At 49.7% G+C, this 23,707-nt stretch overlaps 1 protein-coding gene across 2 annotated transcripts in view; it reads left to right on the top strand.

The window, feature by feature from the left end:
• Positions 1–23,707, top strand: part of Atp6v1c2 (ATPase H+ transporting V1 subunit C2) — a 36,898-nt gene that overhangs the window by 6,703 nt on the left and 6,488 nt on the right. For both annotated transcript variants that reach the window (XM_052186067.1, XM_052186066.1), the window contains exons 4-8: positions 8,044–8,129; positions 14,695–14,789; positions 18,128–18,219; positions 20,790–20,888; positions 21,396–21,464. In XM_052186067.1, the coding sequence (XP_052042027.1) occupies positions 8,044–8,129; positions 14,695–14,789; positions 18,128–18,219; positions 20,790–20,888; positions 21,396–21,464 (441 nt within the window). The remainder of the gene's footprint in view (positions 1–8,043; positions 8,130–14,694; positions 14,790–18,127; positions 18,220–20,789; positions 20,889–21,395; positions 21,465–23,707) is intronic.

Here is a 23,707-nt window from a genome sequence, read left to right on the forward strand (position 1 = left end):
CCTTCTCTGCCTGTGTGACCTATGAATTCTAAAATTTTTAAATGTTTGCATATAATCTTGTTCCTTCTTGCTTTATTTGGATGCCTTTATTGGGTGCTTTTGTTTCTTTTTCCAAGAAAGTATACTGAATTGCTTGTTTAGTTTAAAATTTTTAATACATTTTTTGTTTGTTTGTTGTGTGTGTACAAATAGCTCAAAGGACAACTTATTAGAGTCATTTTCTTTCTTTCCACCATGTAGGCCCCAGGGATGGAACTTAGTTTCTCTGCTTTAACCACTGGGCCATCACACCAGACTTTGCTTTTTTTTTTTTTTTTTTTTTTTTTTAAAGGCAAAAGCAATGAAATTTGCCTCTGTATATTATATGCTATGCTTTCAGGTGTAATGTGCAGTGTTGTCCGCAGGGGGGGGGGCGGGGGGCGTCCCACCACCACTTCGGTTTTCTCTGTGTAGCCCTGGCTGTCCTGGGACTCTCTGTAGACCAGGCTGGCCTGCCTCTGCCTCCCGAGTGCTGGGATTAGTGTTGTGTGCCACCACGCCTAGCAATGCTGTCCTATTTTTAATTTAGGTATTCTGAATTTTTTAATCCTTATATCTTTGGAAGGCTGATTTTTAAAAATTGTTATTTCTGCTTTTTTTTTCATTTTTAATTCTATTGGCTGTGTTGTTAAAGAATGAATCAGGAGCTGTATCATCTACCTTTGAGATTCTGAAATTTTCTTCATTACCTGACCTGCTGCTGATTCTTTTTTAAAGATTTTACCTGCATGCACATGCGCGAGCGCGTGTGTGTGTGTGTGTGTGTGTGTGTGTGTGTGTGTGTATGAGTGTGTGTGTGTACATGTGTGTGCAATTCCTATGAATGCCACAAGAGGACATCAGATTCCCGGGAGCTGAAGTTACAGGTAGTTGTAAAACTGCCTGACAGGGGTGGGAAACACACTTGAGTCTTCTGTGAGAAAAGTAAGCCTTTTTAACTGCTGAGCCATTCTCCAACCTCCATTTTTGCTTTATAAGACAGAGCCTCCCTTATAATGTAGCCCAGACTAGCTTTGAACTCTCCTAGTCGTACTCTCAGCCCTACTGAGTACTAGGATTATACAGGTTTGTACCACTAAGCATGTCTTTCCTTCCTTCCTTCCTTCCTTCCTTCCTTCCTTCCTTCCTTCCTTCCTTCCTTCCTTCCTTCCTTCCTTCCTTCTTCCTTCCTTCCTTCCCTCCTCTCATGGGGATAGAATACATATTTTATTCTATTATAATTAACCATTGAATATGTTAACCATCTTCATTCTTTTAGGTATTGCTTTCATCATTAATGTAATTCTATGTTTTTTGATTATCCTAAAATTATACCCTCAGATTGCAATTATAGGTTCTCCTTGGATTTTACTTCCCAGTAGCACGTATGCGCGCGCGCGCGCGCGCGCGGCGCGCGCGCACACACACACACACACACACACACACACACACATACACACACCAGACCACACACATGGAATATTGAAACCATTTGCACATATTGCTAAATTGTTCCTGTAGTGTTGCAAGAGGCCCTTTCCCTCACCCCATCAGCTAAGTGTCCTTGAGAGATGGCGCATTTACCTGGCAGAAGGAGGCGGCTGTGTGATTGTTTTTGTGTGTATTTCTTGGATTCCCAGCCAGACTAAACACTTTCAAGTGCCTATTAGCCACCTGTAGTTCCGCTCTCTTGCTTTACCTGTTCCCTGTGTTTGTTCATGCACCCCCTGGGCACCTCCCCAGGTGCCCTTCACCTTGTGTGTCCTGGAGCCCAGCTCAGTGGTTGTGCTGGTTGGTGTTCAAAATATAAATGTCTGTGTAGTGACCCTTTTCTTTGTTGATTCTTAGGGGGGAATAAATTCATCTTAAGAGGCCCTGGGACCTCAGTGCATTTTTGACAGTCCTCTGGGAGTTGATCTAGCAGTCTTCCTTACTTGTGTCTCCTCTCAGGGCAAGCAAACAATGGCTTAGGGTGTTTTGGCTTTCTGTTGTCTTTAGTTTTTGAGACAAGGTTTCATGTAGCCTAGGTTGGCAGTGAACTTGTTATAAAGCCAAGGATGACCTTAAACTCTTGATCTTCCTTCCTCCACCTCTGGAGAGCCTACTCTGCTGGGCAATAGTATCCAAGTCCTAGAATGCAAAAAAAAAAAAAAAAAATCTGGTTGAGTGGCTCTACAGTGTATGGGATAGGGGCAGGGTTCTCTGAAAAGACTTGTGTGTGTGTGTGTCCTGGAATTGAACTTATAGCTTCATGCTTGCTTACCAGACACTGAGTTCTGTCCACAGACTCCGCCCCCCCCCTAAACAAAACCTCACAAAGTTGTCCAGGCTTCCTGCTCTTCAGCTCACTCTACCTTCTAGACAGGCCTTGCGGTTTCCATCTTTTTACTCTGAGCCTCTTGAGTAGCCAGGATCACAGGTATGCCCCTCCAAAACCAGCTCCTTAAACTTGCTGTCATCAGAACTTCCAGTGTCTGTGGAAGTCGGTTGGAATTAAAGCAAGGTGTGTCTTCCTGGAGTGGAGAACCTCCAGGCACATCTAGAGGCTTCATTTGACCTTTGTTTTTATGTTAAGAAACTCTCTGCTACGCCTTCCCGATGCTATGTCTTTGCAACTGACTGCATGCCATTGTCCTTTGGCAGAGGTGGAAGCAGTGAGTCACACATCCTACCCTCTGTGGAAGCTTCTAGGCTCACTTCTTGCCAGGCACTTCTCCTGGATGGTGTTTCCTGTTTGGAAACAGTGAGGCACAGGGGAACTGTGGAGCTTTTGGTTGCCCTGGAGACACTTCAGCACCTGGGGCAGAGGGAGACCTGTCTCTGTGATAGACACTGGAGCTTAGGACAGAGTGTGTGACTCGGGGTCAGATTTCCTGGCTGTCTGCCTCAATTTTCTCAGCTCTCCGGCTTTGTCTTGTTCAGTGAGGATTCGGGTGATGCCCTGAGGAGTCCCTTTGGTGTACCAAAGAAGGCTCCCAAGCCTTGTTCTTGGTGTTCTTGGTGCTTCAGTCCTTGAGAAGTTTCGGGCCCTATAACCTGTTTCTCTCTCCAGGCATCTGGGCAGCTCTATCCTGTTTTACTAAACTTCTCCAAATCTCTCCCTCTCCCTCTCCCCCCCCCTCCCTGCCCCTCTCTCCCTCCCCCTGCCCCTCCCCCTGCCCCTCTCTCCCTGCCCCTCTCCCTCTCCCCCTCCCCCTCCCCCTCCCTCTCCCTGCCCCTCTCTCCCTCCCCCTGCCCCTCTCTCCCTGCCCATCTACCTCTCCCCCTCCCCTTCCCCCTCCCTCTCCCTGCCCCTCTCTCCCTCCCCCTGCCCCTCTCTCCCTGCCCATCTCCCTCTCCCCCCTCCCCCTCCCCCTCCCCCTCCCTCTCCCTGCCCCTCTCTCCCTCTCCCTCCTCCCCATCTCCCCCCTCCTCCCCATCTCCCCCCTCCTCTCCCTCCTCCCCCTTCTCCTCCCTGGGACCTGTCTCACTTAGTAGGTTAAGCTGGTTGGCCAGAAAGTCTGAGGAACCTGTCTACCTCTGCCTCCCCAGCACTGATTATAAACATGCACTGTCACACTAGTTTATTTTATGTTTAGCATGGGTTCTGTGGAATCTCTGAAGCAAGCACTTGACCTACTGAGTAACAACTCCAAAGCCTATTAGAATTCAGATTTGCCCTCAGGAGCTTGGAACCTTGTATCTGACAACCTGAGAGATGGAGCAAGCTAACACTTCCTACCAGAAGGCTGGAGGACTGGGCTGCAGCTTCTGGGGCAGGTGGGGTTCTAGATGATGACTTGTCTGACAGAGCTGCTCAGACACTGGGAATCAGCCATAAAATATGCAGAGATCACTCAGGGCCACTGTGTCTTAAGGCCTCTTAGGAAGAGTCTGCTCTGTGCTTCGGTCCTGGGAACTGTGACTCAGGTGACTGAGGAGTGAGCCTTCCCTTCCAGATTCATCCAGTGCCTGCAGCCTCTGCCCTCCTACCTACTGACAGGCCTGGGAGGGCCCCAGGGTCGCTGTGCAGCAGGAGTTTTCTGGCTTGTAATTACAGAAGCTAGGGATCTGAGATTTCTCCCACCTGTACCTCTGGGGAGGATAAGCTGCAGTTCCATTCTTGAGCCCTGAGGAAACTACTTTGGAGGCCATGATCTAGGTTTGTGTGTGTGTGTGTGTGTGTGTGTGTGTGTACTCTTATTGGTAGAATTATCATTAACAATTAAAACAAACATCCTGTTACAAATCAGTAAATGTGTATATGGTACAAATGAGAATATTAAAATAAAGAGGCGTACGTGTTTGTGTGTACATGTGTGGGTGCCATAGTTCATGTGTGGAGGCCAGAGGAGAACTCAAAGACGTTCTTTCTCTCCCTCTATCATGTAGTCTCACAGGGATTGATTGAGTCTTTATGCTTGGTGGCTTTGGCCACTGAGCCATTCCTTCCACGCTTAATACTGATTTTGACTGGATATTGTAGAGAAAAGTACCAACGCTTTGTCACCAGAATCAGGTCACCAAATCATGGAGACTCATACAAATCAGTGAAGGAAGCAAGAGAGGAAAACAAAACAAGAGAGATCGGGATGGATTTGAACTTGTGATTCACAGAAGAAAGCATCCTTCTATATTCAGCAGACCTGAGGAGGGAGGGATATGCAGCCTCCCCGATGATCACAAATATGCAAACTGGGATGACAGTGAGGTGTAGGCTTCTCAGCTGTCAGTAGAGACTAAAAGGATTCTCAAGGCTGGTGTTGGTGAGGGTTTAGGGACACAGGCAGGCTTCTGCATGCTGGGGGGAATAGACACTTGCTTGGTGTATTAAGAGGTGACTTTGACCATTCTTTTTTTATTCCAGTAGGTTCTGTCTTTGAGAACCCCATTACAGACACACACACACACACACACACACACACACACACACACACACACCTGTACAAGAAGGTAAAATGTATGGATCATTGCAACATCAATTCAAACGAGAAGCAACCTAGAGTTATGGAATGCCTTGTGGCCAGGCAGGGTGATGGGAATCTATGCTGTAGATGCAGAAGCTGCCCCCTTCTGACATGAAAGGGAGATACACACACACATAGTGGAATTGGAGAAAAAGAAATCTGAGAAAGGCGCGAGACCCTTACATTCGTTTTGCTGAGAAAAACATTGTTCTGGTTAGGTGACATGGTAATTCTCTGGTGACTGCAGTTGCTGATCGCAGCAAGTTGCTTTTGTTCTTTGGAACAAGGGACTTTTCTAGCCATTGGGTTTCATCAGAACATGCTCTTCTGAGGTGGTCTAGAACCCAGGTACGCGCTGAGGGACCACATTTGCTGCAGCGAGACACTTCAAAGGGGCTCAGATGGAGAACAGTAGAAAATCACAGACGGGATGAGGTGCTGTGATGCACTGGTTTTGTTTATTCATCCAACAGACATTGCTGAGCAGCTGCTGAGCCGGGTGATATGGTAGCAGTCAGAGTCCTACTACCTTCATGTAAATAGGTAATTACTGGATAAGTTGCAGTGGCTACGGTAATAGGATCAGCTTGCATGTGTTACTATGGTGATTTGAAAAAAAGAAAAGGAACTTTCAGTAGCACTGAAACTGAAATTCTGTGACTAGAGGGACTTTGCTTAGTCTCAACACCTACAATAGTGGTTGGTGCACGGTAGCTGGCTCGTTAGTATATAAAATCTCTTACTGAATCTGAGTCCCAGCAGATGACAGGAGGCACACTCATTTTAGGGTAACTGGAGGAAGTCTTCTTGTGACAGAGAGGCCCAGGGTTGGGTGGGACTATAGCAGAGTCTTAAGGGATAATGAAGGGACCTGGGCTGAGACCACCCTGAGGCTACAGGAGCTGAGAGCGCTGCCAGGGGGAAGCAGGCTGACCCCACTTGGGAGCCAGAGGGCAGAGAATCCAGAGCAGTCAGACTGGCGCCCAGAGCACATCTTTTGGTCTCTCACAGCAACACCTGGAACTGCATTATTTTCTCTACAAAGAACCTTTGACACTGTTGGTACCACCCTAGTCTAAGGCCCAGAAAACAGCTTAGCTAGGTTCGTGGCCAGTGCTATCTGAAGTGAGACTGTTAACGTCTATTTAAAGAGATGCAGGCACATTGGTGGGCATTTAAATGCAGGACAGGCCACAGTGTCTACAGTGTAGCATGACAGAGTGGCCCAGAGCTTTGTCTTTGAAGCCTGCTTGCAGACACTTGAGGGGAAGCGGATTGTTTCAGTTTCCTCATCTAAGAGGTGGGATAATACTCAACTTCCCAGAAGCCTTAAGAAAAATTGGAAAATTGACACCTGTTGACCCCTACAGATGAGAGTCGACATCAAGAGAAGCATTGAGTACACTTAGGTAGACTCTGGAAGAATGCATAACTGGTGTGTTTCTTGTTCTTGGAGGACAATAGTTCTTAATATGTATATATTTTTTAAGGGAAGGTCTCACTCACTATGTAGCCCTGGCTGACCTGGAACTTGTTGTGCTGACTAGGCAGCCCTCAAACTGAAAATTCACCTGCCTCTGACTCCCAGATGCTGGGATTAAAGGGTACACCACCATGCCCAAGCTTACTTATTTTTGAGACTGGGTCTTATGTATCTCAGGCTGGTCTCAACGTGGCCAGGGATGACTTTGAACTTTTGATCCTCCTGCCTCCACTCCCGGAGTGCTGGCATAGCATAATCTTTTTTTGTTTGTTTGTTTTATTGTTTTGGTTTGGTTTTTCAAGACAGGGTCTTTCTGTGTATTCCTGGCTGACCTGGAACTCACTGTGTAGACCAGGCTGACCTTGAACTCAGAAATCCACCTGCCTCTGTCTCCCAAGTGCTGGGATTAAAGGCGTGCACCATCATCTCCCAGCTGGCATTGCATATTCTTTATGGTGCTGGAGATTTGTATCTGCTGGGCAAGTACTTGAGCTGTATCTCTAGCCCTGTTCACTCATTTGTTTGATTGTTTATGTTTTTAAGCAGTGCTGATGATCAACCCCAGGGCCTCACACAGGTTAGGCAGGTGCTGTGGTTGTTCATTTTAGACTGCGTCATACGTGTGTGTTCCAGTTTCTGTCAGCTATCAGCTCTATTACTTTAGTGAAGGAAACATGCCTACCTCTTCCCTTTCTTCCTCTCAACCACAGGGTCTTTCAAGGTGTTTCTCTGCCTCAGTGTCTGTGGCAGTCCCAAGGGTCCACACTATGAGTGGTCAGTGGGACTTGTGCCTGCCCATAACTGGGCATAGGGGTATGAGAATGCATTTCCAGCCCCGGGGAGCTGACGACAGGGGGAGCAGAAGTTTAAGGTCATTTCTAACTACATAGTAACCTTGGGGACATCCTGGAGCATAGGAGACCTTGTATCAATTGGAGTATGGTGTGAGAGAAACAGAGCAAGGGAAAGAGGGGTAGAGGGAGAGGGCGAGAGAATGAAGGAGAATGTATTGCCTTCCCCTCTGTGATCTGGTAGATGGCCTAGATCTTTTAGTAGGTTTACTGGAGGCCCAAGGTTTGGCTTTTTTATAAAATGACTACCAGATTATAATAAAAAAGAAGTATCAAGTAGAAATATTTGCCCATAGCACAGCCAGTGATTGTCTAAGTTTCTGCCTTGTGTTTTTCCATCTCACATTATAATACATGCCTTGTTCCACAGTATTTGAAATTCTTTGTAAATCTTATTTTCAATGTCAGCCTAATAATCCCTTGCTGGATAGACCATCCTCAAACAATTCTCTATTGTTGAACCTGCAGGTTGCTTCCAATTTCTTATTGTCAGCAACGGTGCCGCAAAGAACATATTTTTATTCAGAAAGCTTTTCTGTATTTTTTTTCCTGTTTCCTCAAGATGGTTTCCCAGAAGTGGAATGACTGGTTCAAAGGTTCTTAATGTTTTAAGTCTCTCCTTACAGATTGCTGAATTGCTGCCCCCAGCAGCTGTGAGGGCTCTGTTCTCTGCCAGCAGGATGGGCGGGCAGAGAGGCCCTGCCGGCAGCTCCTCACCTCACGGGCTCTTTCTTCTCTCCCAAAGCCTCATAAAGAGAATGGCGCAGAGTGTGGTGGAAGTCATGGAAGACTCCAAGGGCAAAGTGCAGGAGAACCTCCTGGCCAATGGAGGTAGGTCCTCGGGTTCTTCCTCAGGGGCCATTTCCCTCTCCAGGGCACAGCTCTGTTAACCCTTTCTGTACCAATGATAGAAACTCCCACGCACTTCCACCCACTTATCACTTTTTTACCTGACAAGATGTGAGAAGCGGCCGCGCCTGCCGAGAGAGCAGGGCTGCATCCAGACACTGCCTCCTGAGTATTCCCATTCCAAAATGTTGCTGATGGACACATACCCTGATTCCATCCAATGTTGTTTTGGCTGTTAAATATGCAGATGCCATCTGGGCTGTATTTTCAGTATGTTGCAATAACTTGGAGACTTTGGAGTCCACTTGTGGTGGTGTACACATGTAATCCCACCACTGGGGAAGTGTAGGCAGGAAGATCAGGCTGTCAAGGTTATCCTGAGATACTGAGTAAGTTAGGCCAACCAGAGCTATATAAGACTCTGTCTCAGAATGTATATAAAAGTAACACACACACACACACACACACACACACACACCAAAACCTGGATACTTTGAAAACTTTAGAATTAAATATTTACATATCTGTAGAGAAAATTAACTTTAACTCTCTACATGAAAATGAGAGCATGCATATTTACAATTATATCATTTAGGATAAGTAGCACATATATAAACACACATGCACGCATACCCCTGTTACTGTTAAAAGGCTTCTACATTTACTGGCTTAAATTGGCAAATGGAATACTCACTCCCCCTCTGAACCTGGATTCGCATGTCTTTGTGGTTTAATAACCCCATCTTATATTATGTTTCAGGTCTGAAGGAAAAAATGAAATGTTTAAAGAGTAGGTTGCGTCTTGTTTGCTGTGCACGTACTCGGTGTGCTGCTGCATGTCCCTGGGGGTGGGGGTGGGGCTCAGGCTGGTTGTGGGGGAACAGTGATCAGGCCTCAGAAGTTTCTCAAAGTTGCTTTATTCTTGTCTCCCTCTCCTGCCTGTCCCCCTCTGCCTCTCCTGAGCAGCCTGCATGCTCCCGGAAACTGGGCCTCACCCACCGACTCCATGGGGTTCGGTGAGCCTCAGCATCCTTTTGCTTGTTATCTTCCTGGTCTTACAGCCTGTCTCTGGTGTCCTGCCTTCTCTCTAAGGATGTCACCTTAGGTGCCAGGCCTTGCTCCTGTGGCCTGGGTAAGGTTTGTACACATCATAAGTCTTCTAGAATAGGCTGCTCCTGGGGTGGCAGAAGGAACTGTTGGCTTTGTATTTTTTCCTCATCTGCTGTAACTAGCAGAATGAAAGAGCAAGTAATATTATTCCATATAACTTTTTGAGACAGTGTCACATGGCCAAGCCTGGTCTCAAGCTCGCTGTGTAGCTCAGGGTGATCAGTGTGTTTCCACTCCCCAAGTGCTGGGATTGACTGGAGTGCTCCATTACATCTGGCTTATGGTTCACATAGTGCTGGAAATAAAGCCCTGGTCTTTGCACGTGCCAGGCTACACAGAGCTACATCTGCAACCCAAGCAAGTCATTTCAGAGTGAATTAACAATCCTAAGAACAACAGATTCTGTGAGGTTCACAACTGACGCTGTTTCCTGGCAGGAGACTTGAGGAGCCTCAGACTGCGAAGCTTAGGAGGTTCTTTTCTGCATTAAAGTTTCAAAGGGTCTTCTGAGTAAGAAGGAAGAATCAGGGTTTAAGCATACATTCAAATGTTGATCAAAATGCTCACATGATCCAGGACAGGGAATAGAGATCATCATCTGTGTTTGCCTAGCAAAGTGCCAGACCCTGAGTTCCACCCTAACAGCACTAAACCAAACAAACCATGGAAAGCAAACAAACCCATACACTCAGCTCTCACCTACAATGATCCTGCTGAACTGTTCCGCGTGGGTTCTGCCCTGTCTGCAGGCACTGTTTCTAAGAGATGGAGCATACTTGGGCTTTGTTGCTTGGTTAGCATGTTTCATTATCTCCAGCCCTCCTGCAAGGCCTAGTCACTTCCAAAAGCTATTTCTGAGCATGTTCTGTGAACCAAACCTGCCAAAGGCCTACTAGCACCACAAGGCAGTGCCTACAGTAGCAGCCCAACCTTAACCATACATCTGAGCATCAGTGCCTCCCAAAAAGTCCAGCTAGGGTCAAGAGACTTTTTAAACTTCACTCAACCCAAAATCTCCCAGAAGTCTTTTCTTCTGCAGGACACCCTCAGATCAGGGATAGAATTTCCTAGAGTTCTTTGTTGGTTTGTAAATTAAAATACTAATCCCGTATCCTTTGGGGGCATTTAGGGGATTGATAGTATGAAGGCCTGAAGTGGTCAGACCAGGTCATGTCATGCTGTCCATCTTGACCTTGGCCAGGCAACTCTCTGGGACTTACTTTTCTCCCTTGCGATGGACTTTATAACAGTCCCATTCTAGGGTCTTAGTCTTTACTTTTGTCTGTCTTTGCCACCAGATGAGGGCGGAGTACAGTAAGACCTAGACCCATGTGAATCCAGAAGATGCAGGGCAGACACGCACGTGTCTGGCTTGGGCTGCGGGAGACCTGACAGGCTAGGCAGGGATTGGCTGCCGCCCATGTAGCCAGAGCCCTGTGTGCTGGGCAAGGCCTTGCCTCGGCTTTTCAGATGAAGTCATTGTTGCTCAAGAGGCAGCCGCCCGTGGGGAGTATGTTTTGAGAGGGCAGGAAGGCTGGGGTGGCAGAGGCCACTCTGGAACAATGTTCCTCCCAAGGTGTAGATGGAAAGGACTTTCAGGTTGTGATCTGGAGCAAAGGTTATTGTCCTGAGCTGTCACTGGAGTGGGAGACATGGCAGAGGATCAAGGATGAAGAGAGTAGCCACCAACCCAGAGGCCACTGAGTTCCTGCAGGAGAGCGTTGTCATCCCCCAGAGTGCCCTGGGTGTCCACAGGCTGTGGAAGAGACCCACAGTGCCATGCACCCTGCAGTAGAATGGGAAAACCATGGAGGCTTTGGGCTTGGTGACAGAGCATAAAGAACAGAGCTTGCTCTGAAGTGTCTCTGTTAAGCAGCCTGTAGAGTGTGCATTCCCACAGCCATCTTGGCTGTAATGAGCATGGCTGTCAGTGTCTTGAGCATTCTGTGGAGCACTTGGTTCTGTGGAGCCTGTGATGGGCTCTGGGGACACTGAGGGAACAGGTCAGTTAGGGCAGCAGATCCAACCTTAGCACTGACAGAGCTGCTGGCAGAGGGGGTGGGGGTTGGGCACTACATGGCCTGGGTGGAAGGGTGACATGGCTGGAGGTGACAGCGAGGGTGGGGAGGGAGTGGCCCTGAAAACACATCACTGTGACATCTGTTCTGGCTGCTGGTTCCTCACCTTCAGGAAAGGCTTAAGATCACCAGTGGGAGGTCTTTCTCTTGTCCAGTCCTCGCCACAATTAGCATTGCTGTCTCTAGAGAGGCTTCATGTGATCTTGTTTAGTTTTGGGGTCATGGTAAGGACAAAATTTGTCCTAATGCTAAAACCTAAATTAATATCTGTCAGTCCACCATCCCCAAATTCCACACACTGGGAGGCTTCTACAACACATTCACACTCTGTGGTCCAGGCTGGCCTAGAACTCATCATGTAATTCAGGTTAGGTTCAAATTCAAAGCTAACCTCCTGCCTTAACCTTCTGAGAGTTGAGATTATGGCCAGGCCCCACTATACCTGCCAGGTGGTTCAGGTTCTAATGAGAACTCTGCCTGGTTATGGGCGGCCACTGTCTGTATCCTCATAGTCTTTCCTTGGCTGAGTGTCAGGAGAAGGTGAGCATGGCCAGAGCTCTCTGATGTCCCTTCCTCAGGAACATGGATCCTCTCAGGTGTTCCACTCCCCAGCATCTTAGAGATTTTCTGTAAATTCTGACACCATTGTGGTTGCGTGTATGGTCACAGTGTGGTTACACACAGAGATTCTCTCCACCACCTCTGCTAAGTCCAAACACTCTGGGAAAAAAAAATCAAGAGTGTGGACCTTGTGTGGAGACCAGTGAGGAGTGCCTCCTTCCTCCTGTAGCTTAGCTATACCCTGCTGTTGGAGGTGACAGCGGGGATGGGGAGCCAAGGACCTTCTTCATGATGGACGGTGTTAGGTGCTGTTTCCTTTCTTCCTGCTGTAATGGAGCGTATAGAACTCACTGTGGGCTGGAGTTTCCCCATGGAGACAATGACATTCCTCAAAGGGGCTGAAGAGTAAATCAGAGGAGATGATTCATGCATCCGGGCCGAGGTAAGCTGCAGTCCACATCTGCTCACTGGTCAGCACCGGCATCGGCGTCGTTGTCGCTGTTATTTTAAGGCATTCCTGCCTGTTGAGTGCAGGGCCACTTCCATGCTTGAATCTCCTTTGGTTTGCATCTTCTTGGGAATTTGTACATCTACTCATCAAAGTTGGGCTGGCCCCAAACTTAATCCAGCCTCTCTGCCCTGTCCCTTCCACTGCTCCGTGGTTCCCAGGAAAATTAGTGTCCCTCCCTCCACCTAGCCACCCAGCCTAGGAATGTGGGTATTGCTTTATTTAATGGCCTGTGCATCATTGGCCCTACATCCTGCTGAGTGGGCCCCTCCTTTCTACTCCCAGAGCTTCTCTTGCCCTCTCCTCTCCCCCCACCGGCTCCCAGCATGGACTCTTCCACGGGGTTTAGTCCTGCCTACTTCTCCATGTCAGCTCCAGGCAGGAAAGCACAGATGTGACCTCACACCTTGTCTGTCTTCCTGCCTGGCTCCTGCCCTCCCTGCTCCAGCAGCTTCATCTAGACTCCTAATGTTACCCTCCCAAGTTCACCATGGTCATTCTGACCCTTGACCCTTGACCCTCTCACAGCCTCACCCAGCAGCCTCTGTGTGTCAGCTTCTTCAGGGTCCCTGTCCAATTGTAACCCTGGTGGCTTCTCTGGGAACCTGTATTGTCTCTCACCATTTATTACCTAACTGAGCACTTGAGGGTGGGAGGGAAGGGTGTCTGCCCTGGATTCCCAAGAGCAGGGAGCTAGACTCCATACAAGTTCAGAGGGTGATGGCAGGTTCTCTCCATGTGCATAAGAACAAGCACACACAGGGAAGGGCTGGCTTGTGTGGACCCTGTGGTGGGAATCCCCCAGCCCCAGGAGAGGGTGGTATTGTGTACCTGTCATTCCAGTTACCTGGGAGACTAGGGCAGGAGGATGGCTTGAACCCAGGAGTTCAGGCCAGAGTGGGCCACACAAAGAATTTCTCAAAAGGAATAAAGAGAAATGATGGAGGAAAGGAAGATCAGGAAGGGGAAAGGAGAAGTTACAAGGTACCATAGCTCTCTCTGGATATGCACAGTATAATAATAATTAATCCCTTAGGCCATATGTGGTGGTGCATGCCTTTTATCTCACCATTTGGGAGGAGAGGCAGGTGGATCTCTGGGAGTTTGGTAGCCTGGTCTACATAGTGAGTCCCAGACTAGCTAGCACTGTATAGTGAGACGTCTCAAAACAAGCAAGCCAATAAGAGGTGAGTGGTCTGACCACTTTCTCAGGGAAGAACAGTGACTCATTTTTTCTCTTGCTTGGGGTCTGGGGCTTAAACCAGTGTCTTAGTTTCATTTGTGATAATAAAAAAAATGTCAAAGGCTACTTTAATGGAGAAATGATTTATTTTCCCGACAAAGGTCACAGTGTATCACTGAAGCAAAGTCAAAGCAGGAACTTGAATCAGCTAGTCATAGCCTCAGGCAGAGATACACAGTGAGACTGTCACAAACAATCAAACATATAAAAACAAGACACCTCTAAATATCATAATCAGCCAGCCTTCTTGGACTAAAATTCACCAATTCAGTTGGACTCCCAATCAGCTCTTCCCATTCCTCTACTGTGCAGCTGGCTAGGGTAGCAGGAACATCCTTCTCTACAGTGAAATTTGTTTGGTTTTAATGAAAATGCAACAGGCATGCGTTCAACGGTGCCTGTGGCCCCAGGTGGAAAAGCCAGTCACAAGCAAGTTCCACTGTGTGGCTGAGCGATGAGAGGTCTTCCTTAAGGTGGCTGATGGGGGTTAACATTGTCTTGCTCTTGTTGGGGCTCAAGAAGCAGGGAGGCTATCCTCCAAGCAGCTGGCATCTGCAACAGGCCATGGCTGTGTGGTTTGGGGGGCTGGTATGGTACTTTCTGGCATGCCTTTGGGATGCCCTAAAACAGCATCAACCCAGCTAGAGAGGGTAGGCAAACACCTATCAAAGGTGGAGAAGTTACCAATAGCCACAGAATGTTACTTTCTTAGATTCAACCTCTAGGGAGAGCAGGCTTCATAGCAAACTCCAGGCAGAAGCTGCAGAGGAAGACCGTGGGGCTCAGAGTTCACCGGCTTCAGGGTCCTTCCCTCAGCTTTGGCATGTTTTGATGGCAAGCTGGTGGCTCCCAGTGGCTCTAAACTGTCCCCTCATGGAGCATCTGCACTTCCGGAGCCATGCCCCTTCTTCAGCTTCTCTCTGGCTGCTTCTTTGGTGTGAGCAACAAGGTCGGTTTCTCTCAGCCTGGCCTGGTTCTGGGTTCCAGTCTTAGTCCTGGGAGGCAGGAAGGCTGCACTCACTTGTCAAACTGTCTTTGCTCTTCCAGTTGACCTGACATCCTTCGTGACGCACTTTGAGTGGGACATGGCCAAATATCCTGCCAAGCAGCCACTGGTGAGCGTGGTGGACACCCTGGCCAAGGTGAGGAGAGATGCTTGCACACATCTGGCCATCAGAGATGACGAGCATGGAGTTGGGACTCTGACAAGGTGGAGGGCAAAGGGTTGGCATGTTAGCCCCCTCAGTGACCCTAGGCAGGTCTCCTCTTACCATGCTCCTGGTAAGCTTAAAGCCCAGGAGAGACTTGTGTGTATTCTTCCTGTCCCTGTCTCCCAGAGAACTGGCCATAGTCTCATAGGACAGTCCCCTGGATGGGCCTGAGGTATTTGACTTTTGACCTCAGACCCAGACACCAATTCAGTTCACTCCCCTACTTCTTTTCAAATATGATGATGGGAAGGCTTAATCTTTCCTCCCTCACTCTGCACGTGGAAACCCAGTGCCCCTCAGATGATTGATTGATGGCTGATTGATTGGTTTTGTGGTACTGGATATATCTTTCACATACTCAGCATTCTACCACAGCCCCCTTTTACTTTTGATTTTGAGAACAGGTCTCACTAACTTGACCAGGCTGGCCTTGAACCAGCTTTGTAACTCAAGCTGGACTTAAACTCATGTCCCTTCTGTCTCAGCCTCCTTAGTAGCTCCAATTACAGGCCTTGGGTACCAGGCTTGGCTCCTCAGGAAGAAACCTCATCATTTTAGAAGACAGTTTGGCTGAGGACCACCCCCCCTCTCAGTCACACTGTGCCAACTCATCCCCCAAGTGTTTTGTGATAACATAGCAGCCCCGTGACAGGGTGTCTGCCATCTGGGAAGCCATGGTCTCCAGCTTGCTCACCTGTGTACAGGCCCCACAGCAGAGGGGTCTGCAGGGACATGTGGGCTTCCCATAGCCAAGGTGGCTTCCATGTGCCTGTCTGTCCAGCCCTGATGCATACAGAACCCCATTTACATCATGTCTGTCTGGCCCAATGGCTGGGGAGATCCCAGCTCTTCTCTGAACAAAGCTGTCCTGTTCTCTGAGTAGCTGAGCTTCCCTGAGGGCGGTAGGCAGGGCAGGGCAGGGCAGGACGGGTGGCTTTGGATCCTTTTCTTCTTCAGGTTCTTGGGAATCTGGGTGTGGCTCTTTGGGCTTACATCCCTGTCCAAGACAATCAGGCACAAGTTCTCAAAGGTATTAATACAAGGGCAGCCGGGGCATTGTGCCAGGTGTGGCTTTCAGGAGAGCCTCACACCTGTCCACTACTGAGCCAGAGAATACATTTTTATGAGGTTGGGCATGCCAAGTTGGGAGTTTTGAGTCCCAGGGACACTAGACCTGGCTTGGGAGTCAGAGAGCAGCAGAAGCACAGAGGAGAACTGGCTCCCCTCCAGGCCAGGGTTCCCAGATGCACAGCTGCTGAAGCAGCACACTGGGAGGGAATGTGGGTAGGAAGGTGAGTCCCACAAATCCCCGCAAACTGTGCTGTGTGCATGGCTCCACCCTCCACCACAGGGAGCCCACAGGCCAGCGGGACAGAAGCTGTGAGAGACTGCTCTTCAGTCCATGTTGCCACAAGAGCACGTGTCTCGGCCCCAGCCTCACTTGGTTCTCCTGAGGTGGCGGCAAGGGTTTTTACAGTTTATATAGCGCATTTCCTGTAGTCACATGGTGTGGCCACCAGAGTGTGGCATGTGGTATCATCGGAGCATATTGTAGCTGTGCAGCCTGTGTAGCCTGGTGTGCAGACGTAGAAGGGTGCCATCAGTAGAGAAAACCCCATGAGGCACGTGGATCTCTGAAGCAGCTTTGTAATGTCCTGGGAATATATAATCATTTTGAAGAAAAATGTTTTTAAAATGTAAGGAAAAGATAAATCTCATCCCCATAATTAATGCAAAGACAGGGTCATTGGAAGTCTGCTACTGATTCAATTCCCGTTCCCTCTCTAAGTGATCGGTGTCAGAGAGGACCCAGATGTCGATTCTGAGTATTTTAACTCAGAGCTTCCACAGTGCTGTGGGTTTCATCTCATGATCCCAACATCTCTCCCATCAGCACTGTGCCCTGCCCTGTAGCGCAGACACCTTGCTGGGCCCAGCCAGCACTCTCCTCACAGCCCACTGCGAACGAACGGCAGCAAGGGGGTGGATGGCCAGATGGCTTGAGTACAAAGGCTACAGCAGGGGCTCTCCACCTTCCTAACACTGCTGCCTTCTAACACAGCTCCTCGCTGTGCAGACCCCGAGCCACAGAGTGATCTTCACTGCTACTGCGCAACTGTAACTTCGATGCTGTTATGAATCGAAATGTAAACACCTGATATACAGGATATCTGATACCTGAGCCCGTGAAAGGGTCCTTCAACTCCCAAAGGGGTTACAGCCCACAGGTTGAGAACCAGCAGGCTACATACTCAGTTCTGCAGTGCCCACCACTGCCTGTCAGCTGATGTGCATCCATGCATATCAAATACACCCCCACCTGTTTGTAGTTCTGGCTACAGGGCACTGTTCACTGTCCTGCTGTGTCTTTGCGGGGCCAGATCTGTGGGAGCCCTTGAGGGGTGGGGCAGAGCTTTCTTTAAATTACCACAGAGCACACCCTGTGTGAGGGGCTCACTGTGGCTTTTAGTCACTTGTTGCTCTCTGGCCTCAGCTTAGTTCCATAGCCTTCTTGAACTGCTCGTCACTGTGGCCAGCTGTTTTTGGGGTCCTCTGGGTAGATGGGAGCCTAAGGCAGGGGACAGAGGTGCTCAGTTATTGTGCCCCTGCAGCTTGGGAGGAGGCTGCAGTCAAGACTGGGGAGGTGGACAATTGGAAGACTGAACATGGAAGGTCACCATGGAAGACAGGACACATCACTGGCTGCCCTCTCACAGGGCGAGGGAAGGCTGACATGGGGCTTCCTCAGTCTGGCATTACTTGCTAGGAAACAGCCCGAGCTAGCGTTCACTGGGCAAGCAAGCTGTGTGGCTGATACCTCAGCACCTATGAAGTGAGGTCTTATTCTCTTCTGCTTCCCCACATGGAAACTAAGAGGGCCATCTGCGGGGGTGGGGTGGTGGGCATCGTGGGGTGGTGGGGTGGTGGGGTGGTGGGGGTAGGGGGTTGGGAGAGTCAGAGAGACAGATGGGACCACCCTGGTGAGTCAGCAGGCTGCTGCTTTTCTTTTCTTTTCTTTTTGTTTTCTTTTGTTTCTTTCTTTACCTTGAGACAGGGTTTCCTGTAGCCTAGGTTCAAATCCGCTATCTAGCGATGACTTTGAACTGATCTTCCTGTCTCTGCTTCCCAAGTGGTGGAATTACATGAATGGGCGCCCATGGCCAGCTTGCTCACTGTTGCTAAGTGCCCATGGATGCTTGGTGAGATGTTTGAAGAGTCTCACTAACTCTTCAAGGTCACCAGGAGCGTCTCTCCCCCCTCCCTCCCAGCAACTGGCACAAATTGAGACAGACCTGAAGTCCCGAACAGCCGCCTACAGCGTTCTGAAGGCCAACCTGGAGAACTTGGAGAAGAAATCCACGTGCGTACCGCGAAACGCCACTGCATTCTCTGTGCATGTCTCTGCTGGGGTTGGTGTGGGGAAGCCCCATGGCTGTGGCTCTTGAGCCAGATGGAGCCGTGCACTAGGAACCCGGAGCAGAGGAAGAGAGAACAGAGCCAGGCAGGGTGCCGTCCTGCCTGTGAGCAGAGGACATGGCGTTTCTCCTGCTCTGTCCTTCTTCCCTTCCTCCCCACTCCTCACGCAGTTTACACGGCTCTGGGGAGCCTGCCCAGGCTTCTCACTGCATCTCCTCTCCAAGGGGAGCAGGTAGGGCAGGGTATTAGAGTATTCAAGGGGTAGATAGGATCAGCAGCTGCCCAGGGGGACAGCTGCAGGGACTCAGTCATAAAACGGTTTGCTGGCCTTATAAGGACAATGTCTTGTTCAGGCTCCTGACAGACCAGGCTCCAAGGTGGTGGAATCAGTAAAAAAGCAAGCTCAGGGCCACCATGGCAGGGACTGTCAGATAGTGAGCACCTGGAAGAAATAGTTGCATATGAACCCGGGCAAGCTCCTATGTGAGAGGGAAGGATGGACAGGGCCAATTAGCATGAAGTGGCGTCCCGCACGCCTCTAGATCCTGAATCTGAGGTCAGAAAAGCAGAGTGGCCCAGGAGCTCAGAGCCAGTTTCCCTCCTTCCCTTTGTAACTCCAGTTACACTTCCCTCTTTAGGGTCCCTCGGCCAGATTTGCTAGTCACAAAAGAAATCAAAAGTTGACCATTTCTAATCTGAAAATTCAAAATGAAAAATGCTCCCAAGAAGAGGGGAAGGTTTAAGCATCATTATGGTTCTTTAAATGGAAAGTTCTGTACCTGACCTCATGGCTCTGGCCATGGCCACCACACACAGACTGAAGCTGCCGTGTAAGCGTGCTGCGGCTGGTGTGAGTGTGGTATGGAGCCAGCGGGATCTGCTTTAAACTGCCTCCTACTGCAAGAGAGCTCATTGTTCGAATAAAACACTCACGTGTCCGGAGCAGCCCCAGGTCCCACAGAGGCAATGCTGAAGCCGCAGTCCACCTTGGTTAGAAAGTCCCAGGGTAACTGCACGTGAGCCAAGGTGGATATTAGCTGTAAGGTGGGCACGAGTTGCCTTGAGCTCAGGGTAGGTTGGTCCCTCCTGAGCCTGGAGTCAGACCATGGTGGGCTCACTCACTTCACCACCAAGTCCTAGACAGCTTGGCAGCTGGCAAGACGGATCAGTGGGTAAAGGTACCCACCATCTGCAGGGTGATCTGTGTTCAATCCTTGGGTTCCATCTGATAGAAGGAGAGAACTGACTTCTGTAAGTTGTCTTCTGACATCTACAAATGTTCTGTGGCACACAGGGAACACACACACACACACACACACACAGAGAGAGAGAGAGAGAGAGAGAGAGAGAGAGAGAGAGGGAGGGAGAGAGAGAGAGAGAGTAGAAGGAGAATTGGGATGCCTGGTGATGCTGGTGATGGTGGTGCACACCTTTAGTCCCAGCACTCAGGCAGAGGCAGGCAGATCTCTGTGAGTTTGAGGCCAGCCTGGTCTACAGAGTGAGGACAGCCAGGGCTACACAAAGAAAACCTGTCTCAGAAAACCAAAGAGGAAAAAAGAGAATTGGGATCTTAGCAGATGGCTGGTCCGTGTTCTCTTCTCCAATACAGTCTCTGATTCCTCCTCCTTCACCAAACATGCCGAAACAGTGTCTAATATTGAAAAGTTGCAGTTACTCATTCAATAAACCTGTGGGGTTCTTGCTTTGTACTGGGTACACTATAAACCAGAGATAAGTCCCCTAGCAGGCTAATGTGTGTGCTATGGTGATAGTGTAGCTGTGCCTGGGATACCTCTGGAGGCATTTGTCCATCACCACACAACTGGGTGGTGTTAGCCCAGGCAGGAGAGGAGAAACCCTTGGAGGACAGAAAAGCCTGCAAGGCTTTTTTGAGGCTTTGCCCTGGCTCTGCCTGGGAAGTGGGAAGCCATGGGCTAACACTTCAGCCCCCATGCTCTGGGCCTCCCGCTAGGACTCTGCAGTCGGGATTCACCATGTCTTGGCAGGCACATCTGTCCTTGAGGCAGCATGGTAAGAATGCCATGTTCTTCATCCTATCCAGGGCTGGTGGCATAGTCCAAGCTATTTCAGGTGAGTGTCCCCAGCTGCTGGACTGAAGAGTGTAAAGTGACACTGAGTTAGCTCTATCTAGGCCTATCTGTCCTCTGCAACTCGGAGACCTGGCTGCTGTCTTGATACTTGAATAGCTATAGCTGCCTGCCACCTGAGTTCCCCTCCCAGCCCTTGGGCTGGCTTTTGGGGGGAGTGCAGGTCACTGAGGTGTTGAATTCAGCAGCCCCTTGAGTGACAGGTGATAGCTACAGAGGCTTTGCCAGCCTCCCTGCCCCTGAGGGAAGAGACACTAGCTCACTTACAATTTGGCTGCACCTGGCTCTGGCAGGCCAGGCTCAGAATCTCCTGTGAACCTGCTCCATTTCCTGCTGTTTGTCTGGATGCTATAGGACATGTGCGATCCTCTCTCTGATGACCATCCGTTGTCCCTCCACCTTCCAGGGGGAACCTCTTCACTCGGACACTGAGTGATATTGTCAGCAAGGAAGACTTCGTACTCGATTCTGAATATCTCATAACCCTGCTGGTCATCGTCCCCAAGTATGTGGACAGAAAGGCCATGGGGTGCCTGGCTCTTGTAAAGAATGAGGTGGGCCCCTTGTGCCCTGATGCCTACAGATGAACAGACATTCCTGCACTGGCCTATGGAGGGCCAGTGTCTCCACAGAAGTAGGGGGGCAGTAGCAATGGCAGTACTTCTTGTGTTGTGCCCATCAGTAGAACTTTGAGGTCTACTGTTCCTTTTGACCTGAAGCTAGAAAGGTCATGGGCCCAGGTCATGTGGACCAGGATCAGAAAATTATTAGTGACCTTTAAAACATACCAATTCCTTGGTTCTCCACATGGGAACCTTCTGGGAAGTCCTGGGGCCCTTGCACACAGACTGGGCTCAGCATGACACCTGGCTACAACAGGACCTTCGGGGATTTGGGGACACTCCCTGGTTCTATCTCATGATGTTCAGACTTAAGGAGAAGGGGCAAACAGTTTCCCAAGATAGTAGAAGCCCTGTCTTCCCAAAATACCCCACAGTTTGTGTCCTCACAGGTCAAGCTATGTACAGTGGCAGAAGACCTATGAGTCCCTATCGGACATGGTGGTCCCTCGGTCAACCAAGTAAGTGAGACCTTGCTTAGTCTATGTCCCCAGAAAGGAATGTGTAGATGTTCATGGAGACCAGACATGTGCCAAGGGCAGGACACCTCACAGCACCATACCTGTGCATCGAGTCCATGTGTCATGGAGTTCCTTCTTGGCGGATTCCACTTCCCTGTCCCTCCCCCAGGAAGGCTGTTCTGGCTGCGTTCAGCAGAGCCTCTCCATGTGCTCTCTGCCTGCCTTCTCTGTATTCTCTTCTTAACATCCATTCTCTCTGCCTAAGCGGGTGGGCGCAGAGATGGCTCAGCGAATGCCTGGACAGAGCGGCAGCCCAGGGGCTGGCAACAGTCTGAGCAGAGGACGGTCTCAGAGTGTGGCCAGTTGGGGTCAGAACAGGAGCATCAGGAGGGCACAGCAAAAATGAAGGGTAGGACTGGCTTGATCCTGTGTAGGCCAAGGAAAACCATGAAAACCATGGAAAGCCAGCAACTCAGCTCCACACATCAGCGCTCACCTTGAGAATGGGCAAAACGTTAGTTGTTGACAAGTGTCCAAGTCACTGTTTTACAGTTGTGAAGAGACCCCATGACCTAGGCAACTTTTACAAGAGAAAGCATTTCACTGGGGCTTGCCTGGGGCTCCAGAGCCTTGGTCCATCTTTTCTCATGTCAGGGAGCAGGGTGCTGAAGCAATAGCACAGAGCTACATCCTGATCCATAGGCAGGCAGGCAGGCAGGCAGGCAGACACACACACACACACACACACACACACACACACACACGGAGGGGTGTGTATGAGCACGTGCATGCTGGGCCTGATATGGGTTTTTGAAACCTCAAAGCCTACCCCCAGAGCATACTTCAACAGGTTACACACACCCCAACAAGGCCCTGTCTCCTAATCCTTCTCAAACAGTGCCACTCTACGGAGACTAAGCATTCACAGAATATGAGCCTATGGGGGCCATCCTTAGTACCACAGCAGGGACACTCAGAACCTTGTCATTTATCTAGAATATAAAAACGTGACGAGAATGTCTCGGTGCCTGGGCCAAAATACAGCAGAGTCATGGGACCATGGCGACAAGAAAAACCACCCCCTGGGGTCATGAGATTAGGAGCCTCCAGCCGAGTTAATTGGGCAGAGCTTGGGGGGCTCTTAACCATGTGGAACTTATTTGTGATATCGAATCATGCACTTTTATGTATGCCATAAAGGAAATTTTGGAATGAGGCACAAATAACATGAGCTCAATTATCTGCCCCACCATACTGCACCCAGAGCTTCCCTGTTCACCCACTCCACCTCATCCCATCCCCCCACCTCATCCCATCCCCCTACCTCATCCCATCCCCCCACCTCATCCCATCCCCCCACCATCCCTTTACATCCTACCCATCCTATTACATCCCACCCACCCTGTCCTGTCACCCCGTGCCCTGCCATCCTGTCGTACTCAGTCCCCCACCCCATTCTACCCCAGCCCCCTTCCTATCCACCCTGTTCATTCCTTAGACCTTTGCCTTGGGGAGCATATCACTCACTCCCAAGATACAGCCACAGGAGCTAACTAGTGGGTTTGCGAAGAACAGATTAGTCACAGCCTATGGTCTTTGGAGAGACAGAGCTTGAAGAGGCACCTCTTTTTTGGGCAGGTAGCACCAGACAGGAGCTGCCTGGTAGGCAGAGAGGGCTTCTGTTCTTGAGGCTTGCCTCTAGAGGAAGGTTGGCTGGGCAGGGTGTTAGGCCACAGAGCAGAGACCTCAGACCCTTCATGATTAAGAGAGTACTTAAGTCTATACCAAACAATTCTGGAAAGGTCTAAAGCTCAGGGAAAGTTCCTATGGGTAAGGACTCTGAGACACAAGTGAGGGGACCTGCCAACCACACATACCTAGGCCCTCAAGACTTCTTGCTTAGACCACTGTCTGAGTTGCTGAGGACAGTGACTCCAGCAGCCCGTGCTACATGTTGGCAGTGACATGTCCAGTTAGGGCTTCATGATATCAGCAACAGTGTCTGGGGTCCTGTGGGGAGCTGGTGATATCAGTCAGCCATTTGAGGAGCACAAGACAGAACAAGTCGCTGCTCCCAACCAGAGTCTCTGCTGGAACTTGCAGGCTGAGCCTGGGGCGGGGCAGGGGGTAGCAGGAAGTTACCAGGCACCCTTGGTTCCCAGGTCCTGGTCCAGCTAAGGACTGAAGCATAGGCCACCAGGCCCAGGAAACCTGACTGCCAGTGGGGATGGCCTCCTGAGGTT

Source organism: Apodemus sylvaticus, chromosome 6 (genome assembly GCF_947179515.1).
Source record: "Apodemus sylvaticus chromosome 6, mApoSyl1.1, whole genome shotgun sequence".
Lineage (NCBI taxonomy): Eukaryota > Metazoa > Chordata > Mammalia > Rodentia > Muridae > Apodemus > Apodemus sylvaticus.